At 39.5% G+C, this 13370-nt stretch overlaps 1 protein-coding gene and 1 long non-coding RNA gene across 2 annotated transcripts; one reads left to right on the top strand and one right to left on the bottom strand.

The window, feature by feature from the left end:
* Positions 1 to 6149: 6149 nt before the first annotated feature.
* On the bottom strand, positions 6150 to 8051 carry LOC148097788 (caspase-8-like). Its single transcript, XM_087831645.1, has 5 exons — positions 7577 to 8051; positions 7460 to 7491; positions 7232 to 7334; positions 6606 to 7149; positions 6150 to 6517 (listed from the first exon to the last, which is right to left on the bottom strand). Exons 1-5 carry the CDS (start codon positions 7911 to 7913, stop codon positions 6379 to 6381), a joined length of 1155 nt encoding a protein of 384 aa, XP_087687771.1. The 5' UTR covers positions 7914 to 8051; the 3' UTR covers positions 6150 to 6378.
* Positions 8052 to 10882: 2831 nt separating this feature from the next.
* Positions 10883 to 12338, top strand: LOC148097787 (uncharacterized). Its single transcript, XR_015716787.1, has 2 exons — positions 10883 to 11145; positions 11768 to 12338. It is a non-coding gene; the product is annotated as an uncharacterized LOC148097787 (long non-coding RNA).
* Positions 12339 to 13370: the final 1032 nt, after the last annotated feature.

The raw sequence follows: 13370 nt of genomic DNA, 5'->3' as shown, positions 1-13370 counted from the left end.
GTATTTTTCTCCATGATTATAATGGGCTCTGGAGAAATTCACTTATATGGGACATTGATCACATGAGAAGTCCTGAACCTAAAAGGATTGCAGCGAGTCAATCCAGTCCAAAAAAAAAAAACAAGGAACTGTTTTCCTTTAAAATGATGACGTCATCTTGCTGGTGATGGAGGCTTGATTAGGTTGCGCGTGAGACTCCATTATCAGCAATATCTGGTATGAATGTGTGTGAATGTATGCATGTGACTGGACTGTGATGGACTGACGACTAAAAGTTTTAACTGACTTGATACTGAGACAAAAACGGTACCGACTTTAGGATTAGTACATGTCTACAAACAATTCACCCAGCCTGTAAAAGAAGGGTGGATGTTTTGTCTCGCTTTGTTTTGTTTTTGCAGGAGTAGGAGGACAGAGACTAGGGGGGGAGGCTGTAGCTTCACATGAGTGTGAACTGCAGACTTAACCCTTTGGTTGCTAATTTTGAGCTACTGATGTTTCCATCAAGAAAATTGGGTTTTATTAGCTGTGTTTCGATTAATGCAGCACATTATATTGTTGGGAATGTTAAATGCTAAAGTGAAGAGAAGCTTTGATTTCACTCATGACTGAACATGTTATTATTAACCATAGCGGGCCACTGTAAAAAGTCAATCAATTTTGATAGAAAAAGCAAGAAAAAACTCTATTGATACCTATAGGAATAACAGGGGAATGATAGACTTGTCACTTTCAAAATAGAGATATGTAATGACAAACGTTGGTCAAAGTCATTTAGGTTCTCCATTGAAATAGTCAATAATTTAGAAAAGTAACATAGAACCGACAGGGGCATGTGGTGCTGCACAAGAACAAGAGCAAAATAAAGAAAAATTATTGTGTTTAGCTTTGATAAATTCAAATTAAAATGTACCATTACACTCAGAGGATCAATATGAAATTGAATATATGCTAATTTTGTATGAAGTACATGACTGATAGCTGTTCTGTCCTGAGCTTTTGTTTTTACAGCGCCCACTTGACCACACCAACAGTTTCTCGCCACCAAAACGGGGTACTTGCAAAGAATAGGGAGGAATATCATCAGAAGTGGGAAAGGTAAGCCCCGATGGGGGTGATAATGTAACACACCCAAAGAAAGATTTTAGGTCTGACCAACCGTCTCAGTCGTGGGCAAAACGATGACAGTCAATAAAATTCTAAAAGATAATTTAGTGACAAAAAATATCAAGAGATAAAAGATAAAACAGTCCAGTGTCCCATTCATGAATCAAATAAAAACACACAGTCCCAAGGCCAGAGCCAGCTATGCCACACGGCATAGCTGGCTCTGGCCACATGCCAAGCAAACTCCACATGTTGCCTTTAACAGGGGTAGAAGTTGTCCTTGGAGACCCACCACCCTGCAAGCATATAGCCAGTGATCACTCCAACCTGTGCAACTATGCTGCCTTTAGGCTGTGGCATATAATAGGCCCTGGCCTGCACAGAGAGACAAAATGACACCTTCAGTATAAAATTCATAGCGCAAAACCCATCCATCCCAAACATATCAGATTATCACATTACATACATGCACAGAGAGACAAAATGACACAGCAGTGTTTGTAGTGTGGGCTATAAGTAGACCAGTGTATCAGTGCAATCAAGTACACCTGCCTCTAATTAGTCCAACCCCATTCCAGCCATTGGCTCACCAAAAATGTGACACACACACAAAAAACCACTCCCAACCCAGTGCAACTTCACACAATAATATGGAGCTGAATTAACACAGGCACACTGGTCTACCATGTTACAATAACACCATTAATTTCACGTATGGTCAAATTCTTAAGATTTGACCCCAAACATGAAAAATTCTACACACATTTAGAGACAGAGTGGAGTTCTAGATAAACATAATGTAGCAAATCACATAAGGATGGAGCGCTGGAATCAATAAGATGATGAAAAACACGCAGGAAAAATGTTGATCATGTTGAGTATGTTTATTCCAGTGTGCAGAGATTGGCTAATCTGACCAGGAAATGTTATAAATGGATTGTCGGAACAATCAGCGTTAAAATCACCTTTGACAGTCCAGACTAAGATGGCGTTGGACATCTTCAGGGCGGAAAAGGGTTGGTGTGACCAAGGTGTGGTTTGGCTTGTTGTATGTATATTTCATAATGATACAGCTCTGGATGGACCAGTTACCAGGGCATGGAAGGAGGACAGACTTATTAAATGAGGAGAAGGAATTTTCTGGGATTGGAGATCCTGTGGGTGAGTGGTTGACTAAAAGCATGCATAAAATAAAAGCTATTTTTTGTTATTGATTGGTAATAGATTGATAATTGGCCACATTCACAGTTGTATTGACTTGTAGTGGATGTAGTCTACTTCATGTTTAAGCACTCTAATTAACAGATTGAAAATAGTGACATTAAAGGAAGAATATGCAGCACCACCCTGTCAGATGCCAGTGCCGGTGGGGCTCAGTGATGAATCAGGTGAGCTTCATGGCTGAATTAAAACATAGATGCCCCTGCTGTGGTCAGTAAGGGATAAAAAGGGTGTGTTTTACTGTTATTTTAGCATCAGCATTATTGTTACATTAGAATCATATAACAAACATTGCATTGAACATTTATTGAAGCTATTGACATATTAACATTTGTATTACAGTGATTGTTATAACCCCATGTTAATCTTCTATCTACAGGTGTCAAAAGTAGTCAACAAGTTCATGTTGAAGTGAAGTTCATAATAATACAGGTTTTGTTTGTAGACAATTGTGAAGACGCAGGCTCTGGGCGGAGCCAGGAGTTGAACAGATCTAACATGACAATTAAATTGATTTCATTCCCTAACACAGGATAACAAGACTGGAGCAACGACATTGGATAGGAGAAAGTCTGATACTTTCTAAGATATGAGGTCACTAACCTTTTTTTTAAATTTTCTAGCTTAATTGAATGGACACATGTTAGAATTAGAAATGGCTAATTTGTTTTTTATGTCTTTTATTAGAATGAGTGGTTTTAATCATTTTTATATATATCTTGCAAATGTGCTTATAATGAGTTGGCACTCGGTCTTTTGAAGGTCATAAGCTTCGTTCGGCGATAGTCCAGACTGATAAAGTGTAGGAAATGCCTTGAGTGCAGCAGGCTAAATGCAAACACGCTTACACACACATACACTAAATTAGGATAAGTCCTTGGGACATTCTGAATGTTCTAAACCAATTCTGAATCACCAAAAGATCAGTAGACAGCAACATTAGATTGTTAGAGCTAGGAAGAGAGGTGTTTTGGTTTTCTGTCTCTTACAGAGAAAGGAACAGACACCAGACGAGGTCACAGATATACGAGGATCCTTGGCAGCAGAGACAGACACGGTGACTGCTGAAACATCAACTGGGTTCAAGTGTCATGGCATTTTGGGCTCCAGTTAGTCACCTAAAAAGGATGGATCAAATAAACACAGCGATAACCACGAAGGGGTTGACGGAAATCCAGGAACACCACACCAACGACGTTCGAGAGGCTGTTGGTCATAAGGAGAACACCTTTCTGTTCCTTTTCCTGGGGAACACAGCTGTGATCCCAGAATACACAGATCATTGTTTGAAATCGGGGCAGAATAATCCCCTGATCTGTGCAACGACTGAAGGGTTGTCTAACCCCTGAGGTTGAAGGAAACGAGAGCAGAGGATCACCCGACTGGAAGACACTGGTGCCTACAGCAATAAAATAAAGGTTAAAAGCTCCTCGGACAGAGGTTCTAGTCTGAGTACGTTTGGAGGGTATAAGGTAGCACCGAAATAAAGCTGTGGGAGAACTGGGGAGTGATGGGAGTATCATCTGTACCTACTGTTGTTGTTGTAATAAAAGTTTTTCTTGCATCTGAACTGCGTAAACACAGAGGTCATGTCACATATGGTTCACCCAACAGGGGGACAAAGGGCCTCAGGAGTAAGGAGAAATGAACCCGGCAACATTGGATTGCAGGGTGTAAGTGAGCTCTTTAAGTCTAAAGAGCTCATCAGGGGGAATTGTGGGATTATGATATTATTTTATGCCATGTTAGACCCCTAATTAAAGATTGTGAATTATTATGTAGTTTCAGTTTGCATTATGCTCCTGAACTAGAAGAAGGTGATAACTATTACATTTGGTAAACTGATTTGCATTACATTAGACTGTTGATTTATTGTGAATGAATGATATTGTTTTATGATGCATTATACTGCTGAGTTATAAGAAATATTGTTCACAGAAAGTCATCGCCTTATTTGTCTGATTAGAAGAGAACAGAGCATACTGCCCCACCTCACCAGGAGCAGATAAACAGGGAGCCAAGGTCGTAGCTTAGGCGCTGTGTGAGAAAGAATGTGAATGTTTAGGCTTTTATGATTAGGTGGGGGCCATTAGAGGCTATAAGAGTTTGATCAAGGCTCCACCATTTTGAGATCTGATGCTGTCTGCTGTATGGTGTCCATCTCCCACGCGTGTGTTCATTAAATCATCGTTTGACTTGACCCGGCCGGACCAGTGTGGTTATTTTTGGTTTTCCTCTTGTATCCATTCCCAATATTTGAATCCGTAACACAGGCAACATGCTTGCTTTTCAAAATGATGGCCATTTCACATGTTATAGCAACAAGGGAGCTTAAGTGATTTTTTTTTTAATTTGATCATTTGAATTTATTTATTTAAAAGGGACAGTGCAGTTTAACATAGTTCAAGTGCAAGACATGAAACTGATGTACCGCACATAGGTTTATAGCTACTGCTAATTTTCAACAATTGTCCCTTGTTGGCCTTACAATCTAAATAGATACATTTGTAGATATTATGTTTCTGTTGCTAAAAGTCAATTTTTTTTCATTCAATATTCTTGGCAATTCTTATTTTAAACTTAGTAGGATTTCAGAAATGTACAGTAAACCTATCCCACTAAACCTTAAACAAATGTTTGATTCAGTGTCCTTTGTAGTGGACAGCAAGACTCCCACATTTTCAACCTGTGTCCACACTTCAGGAAGCAGAGGGCTGAGTGATGTAGAGTTTTTTAAATTCTGGATTTCACTCAGTCAGACTTGCATATAGGATGAGATGGAGGAGTGCAGGGAGGTGAGAGTCAGAGGGCACACCAGCTTCTGAGGAGCCTGAGAAGGAAGCCACTGTCACTTATGGACAAGCGTGTAACCAAAGGTGTTTTTTGGCTCTACCCGTTCTTTCTTTATGGATTCAATTTCAACCCTATTAACACTGGGTTGAAAGACTAACAATAAACATTGATCAACTGATGTAATCAGTGATGTAATCACTGATGTAATCAGATCACTGATGTAATCAGTGATCAGAAAGCCAGGTTCTTGAAAGTGTCAAAGCACACAAACCACAGGGAGATGCTCATCTCTGCAGGCAGCCCAAACATTTATAAGCTGCATATCATACATTAATATCTATGACATGACTTGAATCTGGATATATTCAGTACTATTTATAGCGATTTCAATGCGTATAGACAGATTGTTTAAGACTGTTACTTTCCAGCACTGCCCAGATGACTTCAATGTGTGATCAGACGATAGAAGGCCAGTGCAGATGTTTCCTACAGCACTTACGCAATACCTATTAACCATAATAGGCTTCAGCTGTGGTCTCTTTGCTCCAGCACAGACCACTCAAACACTGGGATGTCCTTCTCTGAACTTCACCTTCCTTTTTTAAATCAAGTATTTATCTTCATCTAACAGTTCAGAGATCCACATGAAAAAAAAAACAAAACAAAATGAGGGACAGAAGAAAATAAACAACATTTTTGAAAAAAGGTTTTGCTGGAACATGTTTCTTTCAACCACATATAGTAGCCATGGTAATCTTTCAGGATTTGTGGAGGGAGAAATCAAGTCAAACAGTTCTGAAGCAAACTGATGTATTCTGAGAGAATTAAAAGACATTATAACAAGTTAAATGTAACATTTTTATTGTTACTATCAGGAGAGTGTTGTGAGATTTGTTGTTTGAAGAAAAAAAGTAACCTTTTTGATTGATTAGGTAATGTTACTAGGTTTAAGAATGTAAAGGCTCAGTTTAGGAAAAGCACCCGTGAAGCTTCACTGCAGCACATGTAAAAACCTCCCAACACAAATAACACCAGTTGTGTTCCCAGTCTGAGATTTATTCTTTGATATTAAACTGCTACATGAATAAAATGCAACACCTCAATGCGAGATTCAGATTTAGAAAAATAAAAGATTTAAAATGATGAGAGAAAGATGGAAAATATAAAGGAAACATTTTAAGAAACATAATAAGTAACTCTGAGTTAATCATGCATCCCTAGTTGCACAGTAAGATGTGCTGTATTTCCATGATGACTTCAGGTGCGCTGAGGTGGCAGCACAAGTTTCTTTCTCAGGGTGAATCTCACTTCAGGCATCTGCTTGTCCAACGAGGAGGTCTCGCTATGTGCTACATCATCGTTCACGTAGTGGAGGATGGAGACGATGTCCTCGCCCCTAAGAGCATTTATAGAGATACAAAAACATGTTGATATCACTGTCAGGGTCAGTGTACACATGTGTTTGGTGATTTTAAAACAATTACCTGGGACAGCGCTCCTTCAGCTGCTCACAAAGAGACTGAATGAACCAGCTTCCATTGACTATATGTCTAAATGAAACATGATCTTCAACAGTGGCCATGGCAACCAGAACATCAGCTTCCTCAGGGATGGTCAATGGTGAAGTATCATCATCAGTCTCCATCAACTGCACTCCACGCTGTTTGTTACTTCCTTGGCAGGCCTGGATCAGGAACACTTTGGGCTTACCAGTGAGGACAGACTGGTCACACCCCCTGAACTTTCGGGTAATTTCTTTAATGGGGAAGGGGTCCCTGTCAGTTCCCAAAACAACACCCTTTTTTCTGTGACTCAGAATAGAGCAGATGAAAGCATCACCGTGCTCAAGAACCTGCTGAGGATCAACAAAGCTGCTGCCATCCCACTCTTTAAAGTTGAACTTCTGCAGCTGAGACATGTCTGCCAGGGAAGCAACAAACGTCAGTGCCTGATCCATCTGATCCTTGGTCAGGTCTTTACACATCAGCACTCTGAAGCCCAGCCAGCTGAACACCTCTGCCAAGCTTTCTGCAAAAAATGTAATTAGAGAAAAATATTTAAGCACCAGATACTAACAAGAAAGAATAAAAAATCTGCCCCTGAAACTTACGGGCATCTTTATCTGATCCTCTTCTTGGTGAACCATCCAAGAAGTTCTTATTGTTTATGATCACGCAGAGGCCGACGGGCCGGCTAATGATTTGATAAACATCCTAAAGAGTGGACACCAAGATTTTATATGTGTTACTACAGGCTGCGTAACCACAGAATTTCATCTACATATCTGTCTCAAGCGATGTCACAAGTGTAGGAGGCTGTTTCTGCATCAGCATCTCACCTTTGACATATTCCCATCTTGTGGCAGAACATCTGAGGGAAGAACAATAAAACTGAGTTAAACAACCAAACACAACAGGAGACACAGCGTTTCTATACAGTGTTACGTGTGTGTTACCGTGCTGACATGAAGACACTTGGACAGGCTTGGATAAAAGGGGGGTGTAAGTCAGTTGTAAACTCGCCAGCTGAGGGAAAGTTTCTTTAATGGCGCCATCGGTTTGCAGGAGGTTCAGGAAGTCTTTGCATCTTTCTTCTCCTTTATTCATGATCGTATCCACGAGCTCAATGACGTGGGTCTCCACGTTTGCGTTGTTGATGCTTTTAAGATTGTTGTACTCCCGCTGAGTGATCAGCTTATTCTTATAAACTTTCTTGAGAATTAGCTCGCGGTTTCTGCACAGAATATCTTGAATGTCTGTTTTATTGCTCCTCATTGCATCTTTGGCCGACATGCTGAATCTGCGCAAAGGAAAGAGTCAGAGGTGATCCTAAACACTGCTGTCTATGAGAAGGAAGTAGTTTACTACAGCTTACTATCGTAACAATAGCTGCACATTATATTACATAAAACGTAATTCTCTTACGGTCAGTTGGAACTTCTGCTGTCCTTGAAAACGAAACCTCGTTCCTTCTCTCAAATAACATCTAGCACGAAACTATCCCGCGTGTCGCTACCCGATCCGTACCGGAAACCCGATCGGTACCGCGCATGCGCGAAAGGTGTCTACTTCCGGTCGTAGCGTTTTACGATAGTTACGGGTCAGAGTATCGGTTAAGATGTTAAGAATAATAAGTATATCTTAAAATGTTTGCAATAATGAAGCATTTCAGTACAATGTAGACAAAAACGAAAAATAAAAAGATAGTTACGGATCGGGACTCCCCGATCCTTACTGCGCATGTGCAAAGTCGGACCGTACAAATCGGGTCTACCCGATCCGTACCGCGCATGTGCAGATGTTTTCTTCTTCTTCTGTTCGTTTAATGGCAGTGTACTCCCCAGTGTACGAGGATACTGCCACCTTCTGACCGAGCGGATGAACCCTATTGTAAACTGAATTGGCGTCATTACAAACGTGCGTTAAATTTGATTCAGTGATAGTCGAGTGTGTTTATGCTTGTCTGTTTGGAGAGGATTGACTGGAATAGTGATGATGATGTCCGCTATCACTGGCAATTGTCAGTAAACACTTCATCTGGCTGATGAATCTTCACGTGACACATTGCTAAGTCTGTATTATTAACTCTGTAATTAGGCGCCATTCTTCTTATTTTACGGCGCTGTTGTTCAATCGGGGACGCTCTCTGTTGAGGAGAAAAGCATGAATTTGTTTGTATACGGATTATCCATTGTTTAAATGTCCCGGGGAGTCGAAAAGGAGGCAGAGCTGTTGAGAAATGCTAGGAGCTAACTGGGCGCTAACCTTTTTTTTTTTTTTTTTTTTTTTTAAACTTTATTTAACAAACAATGAGTATACAACATACGAACAGATGAAGTATACAAAACAGAACATGAACACAAAAAGCCAGGGGTAAAAGAAAAAGGTAACAATTATAAGAATACACGCAAAAATTCACATACATATATTGTTTTGAGAGCCTTTTTGTTGGTGGAGTCTGATATTGATTGAATGTACATTTCCACATCCTTAAAAAAATGACAGAAATATGGTGTTTTGTTAGTAAACTTACATTTATGGATAAAAAATTTAGCTAAAAGTATTAACAAATTTATCATAAAAAAACATTTATCATACTTCTTGGGGAACTTAAAGAAACAGAATAAAACATTTTCCCATCGTAAAGAAAACTCCCTTAAAATATGGACAATAACAAACCTGCTAAATTCCTTCCAGAATCTCTGTGTAAAAGAACAGTACCAAAAAAGATGTGTCACAGTTTCTGGATGATCCCCACAGAAAGTACAATTAGTATTTATGTCCCTTTTAAATTTTACCATGTAGTGACTGGCTGGATAACATTTATGTAGAATTTTAAATGAGACTTCTTTCACCTTATTTACAATCAAATATTTATGGGGGATCATCCAGACTGTCTTCCACTTGATATCTGGAACATATCGGTTCCAATAAGATATTATATATGGGAGAGAGACAATATCTTCTTGGAATAAACTACGTATTCTCTTATTGCTGTTACCAAGTTCCTGTGAAAAGCAGATTTTTCCTATTGGTGACTCAGCTGGATCAGGGAGAGTGACTGAGGTAGATATTGAGCTGTCAGTGTTTTTATATAACATTAAAGTACCTGAGGGTATGGCACCAAGCACCATTGAGAATTCCTGAACACTGATTGGAAAATTATATAGTGCAATAAAGTCGTTGTAAGTAAGTAGTTGTCCCTCTTTATTAACCAGCTGAGCCACCAATAGGATCCCATTTTGGACCCAAGTTTCCAGGAAAAGTGATTTATTTTTATATAAAATATCTCTGTTGTTCCAGATAAGGTATTTGTGAGGTGAGAAGTTGTGTTTATAAATGAGGGTCCACGCTAAGAGGACCTGCTTATGGAAGGATGAAAGCTTTACAGGAAGTTTCTCAACATTGTAATTACAATTTAAAATAAAATTAAAGCCACCAAAACGAGAGAAAATATAACTGGGCGCTAACCGTATCATTCAAATATATTGAATGTCGCAATGTTGGCAAAGAGAGGAAGTGACGTAAGATTTGCGCATGCGGGGTACCGATCGGGTTTCCGGTACGGATCGGGTAGTGACAACACCGCGTTCTGCCAGTCACTACATGGTAAAATTTAAAAGGGACATAAATACTAATTGTACTTTCTGTGGGGATCATCCAGAAACTGTGACACATCTTTTTTGGTACTGTTCTTTTACACAGAGATTCTGGAAGGAATTTAGCAGGTTTGTTATTGTCCATATTTTAAGGGAGTTTTCTTTACGATGGGAAAATGTTTTATTCTGTTTCTTTAAGTTCCCCAAGAAGTATGATAAATGTTTTTTTATGATAAATTTGTTAATACTTTTAGCTAAATTTTTTATCCATAAATGTAAGTTCACTAACAAAACACCATATTTCTGTCATTTTTTTAAGGATGTGGAAATGTACATTCAATCAATATCAGACTCCACCAACAAAAAGGCTCTCAAAACAATATATGTATGTGAATTTTTGCGTGTATTCTTATAATTGTTACCTTTTTCTTTTACCCCTGGCTTTTTGTGTTCATGTTCTGTTTTGTATACTTCATCTGTTCGTATGTTGTATACTCATTGTTTGTTAAATAAAGTTTAAAAAAAAAACAAAAAACAAAAAAAAACACCGCGTTCTGAGAACAAACTCGGAAGTGACTCTCAGATCCTCCAATAGGGCTTTGGAGTTGACGTCACGCCGCAATGCATTATGGGAGCGCAGCGCCATTTTCGGGGTCTACGAATTAAAACAAACACACTGTTGGAACGACGACTACAAGAAAGATGCTTAAAAGCAGCTCAAAAGAGAATGGACTGTATAGAGACCGATTGCGTCCAGAGGCGAAGCGGCGGTACTTGCAGAAAATAGCGTGCATTGGAAATGTGGACCCGTATGAAACACGGCTGTGGAGTAGAAACCCTGAAGACCAACCGCTATTGACGTAGCCTGACATATTTTCGTACCTTGTCTGTGGAGTCAGCGCGTACAAGTCGTCATTCAAACAAAGGTAAGTCAGCTCGAGTACTGCGTGTGAAATGCGTTTGATTTCCCTGCAAACATTCAGATTAGTGCAGCATAAATTCATTCATGAGGGGAAATTACAGTGAGAACATGTGGAGGCTGTTAGAGGGATAACATAGTGAGTTCAGTGCACTGATGTGACATTGTCCTGAAGGATTTAGTTATTCTTTATGGTTAAAGAAATTGCACTAATTTATTCATATTTATTATAAATAATTCTAATTATACATCTTGCTTCCATATTTGTATCTTGTGTCACTAAAAATACATTTTATTTTAGTTTTATACATTGATTAATGACCTGCAGAATCTCCTTATCATATTAAGGGATTCATAATTGTCACTTTATGCTTTCTCCATCTCTAAAGTGATGACATCCTTGCATTACATACTTTAGGTTCATTTTCTGCAGGCAGGTTTCTGACAGAGAACAGGCAGATTAACACTATAACATGCAGCCTTCTATAGATGGACACATAAAGAAATGAAACATGTATGTGCTAACTTTCTAAAAACTTTGTTACATTTATGATAAAGTAGATTAAACACATTTATGTCAGCCTTGGCTCATAGTTCTTGTCTTTAAATGAACTTTGTGTGTGTTTCAGGTCCTGCACTCTCAAAGACTGAATGAACGAGCATTACAGCCATGGGTCACTGTGAGCATCACAGGGAAGGTTGAAGCCGCCCACTGCACCTGTAAGGCCGGAGTCGTGGAGACCTGCACCCACGTCACTGCTCTTCTGTTTAATGTAGAAGCAACAGTGTTGATCTGTGGCACAGGACTGTTACAGATGAACCTGCATGCTGGGTTTTGCTGGGTAATGTGACCAAGATACAGTCAGAGGTTGGCCGTAAGATAGACTTCTCCTCTTCAGCTGCCCAAAAAAAGGCTCTTGATCAAAACATAAACAGACCATCCGTAGTGACAGGGAAAAGGAGCCGTCCTCAAAAAAGAAAAATCCCACCTGCTACTGTGGAGGAGTTGTCACTGCTGGAGGATACTTGGATACTTTGCTGGAGCACAGTAAAGCTGTGGGTTGTGGGAATGACCCATAATGTTTTATCTAGGGGTCTAGATTTATGCCTGTAGTGCACTGCCATGTAAATAATTTGCATTTACTGAATATGTACTCACTGAGTACCACTGTTCAAAAATTGAATAAAGAAACAAACTAATTTCTGCCTCTTTTTTTTTATTATTATGAAAACCACTTTATAGAACATCACATCCGTTACAATGTAGAATCCAGTCATTTATAGTTTACAAATGACAAAATGTTTACACAAAATCATGACAGTGTTTACGTGATATCAACCACTACTAACATTACTTTATTTACTGTATCTTTTGGAAAAAATACAGCAATTTTAACAGCACAATACTTAAGAATATTTAACAGGAGCAGGTTTCATATTTCCCTGGTTTTATTATCACACTGTTCACCAAAATGCAGCAAACCTTCACCATCTTATCCAGAAGGGTCACCTCTTCACCCTCACATGGAAGAAGTAATCTGATTGGCAGGGTGGTATGTTTGAAGCAGGTCCCTTGTGTAGCGCTGGAACCCAGTCACGATGTGTTTCATCCATTTCATAGGCTGGTTTGCTACAATAATGCCAAATAATTAGCAACTCTATAAATAGAAGGTGGTTCTACAAAATCACTCAGTAGGATGTTTGTTCTAATTTGCTATGAGCTCAGAGTGCATCGAAAATAAAACTAATAGGCTATAAAGAGTGATATGAACATATTTAGAACTTACCGGAATGAAACTGTCTGGAGCACCAACAGATATTTGGAGATGGAAGAGAACTGGATATCAGCTCATCTCACAGCTGCTATCCAGGCTACACGCCTTCGTTTGCTAACATTGATACATGAGCTGCCTCGTGTTGCTTCCAGGTTGGGAAAGAATGAAAAGATAAACCATTTTCAAGCTTATTCTCTTGCCGGTCGTGCGATCGAACATTGCAGCCGACCACACAGCAAATATGAACCGTGGCTGTTGTGTGTGCCTTCGCTCCCTTTTCACTTGCGCTAGACCCCGAAAATGGCGGATCGAGCCAAAATCCTTTCCACGCCCACCCCCGTGACATCACGCTCCAAAGCGACTACACGCTATACAATAGCGCCCTCTACTTCTGGACAGCAGGAATAACAGGTTTACAGCCTTTGGTGTCGCACTGAGAAGAAGCTGTGCTCCAGCA

This window comes from Neolamprologus brichardi, chromosome 18 (assembly GCF_056152115.1).
Source record: "Neolamprologus brichardi isolate AB-2024 chromosome 18, ASM5615211v1, whole genome shotgun sequence".
NCBI lineage: Eukaryota > Metazoa > Chordata > Actinopteri > Cichliformes > Cichlidae > Neolamprologus > Neolamprologus brichardi.
The sequence above is the reverse complement of the archived record's forward strand: the minus strand, read 5'-3'. Positions and strand labels throughout refer to the sequence as shown.

Bases quoted from the DNA above. Each gene is read 5' to 3' on its own strand.
- LOC148097788 (XM_087831645.1), bottom strand. From the start codon at position 7,913: ATGTCGGCCAAAGATGCAATGAGGAGCAATAAAACAGACATTCAAGAT. The intron at 7,150-7,231 runs GTAAGTTTCAGG...CATTTTTTGCAG, and splicing joins AGGATCAGATAAAGATGCCC to AAAGCTTGGCAGAGGTGTTC. The intron at 6,518-6,605 runs GTAATTGTTTTA...AAATGCTCTTAG, and splicing joins CTGAAGGAGCGCTGTCCCAG to GGGCGAGGACATCGTCTCCA.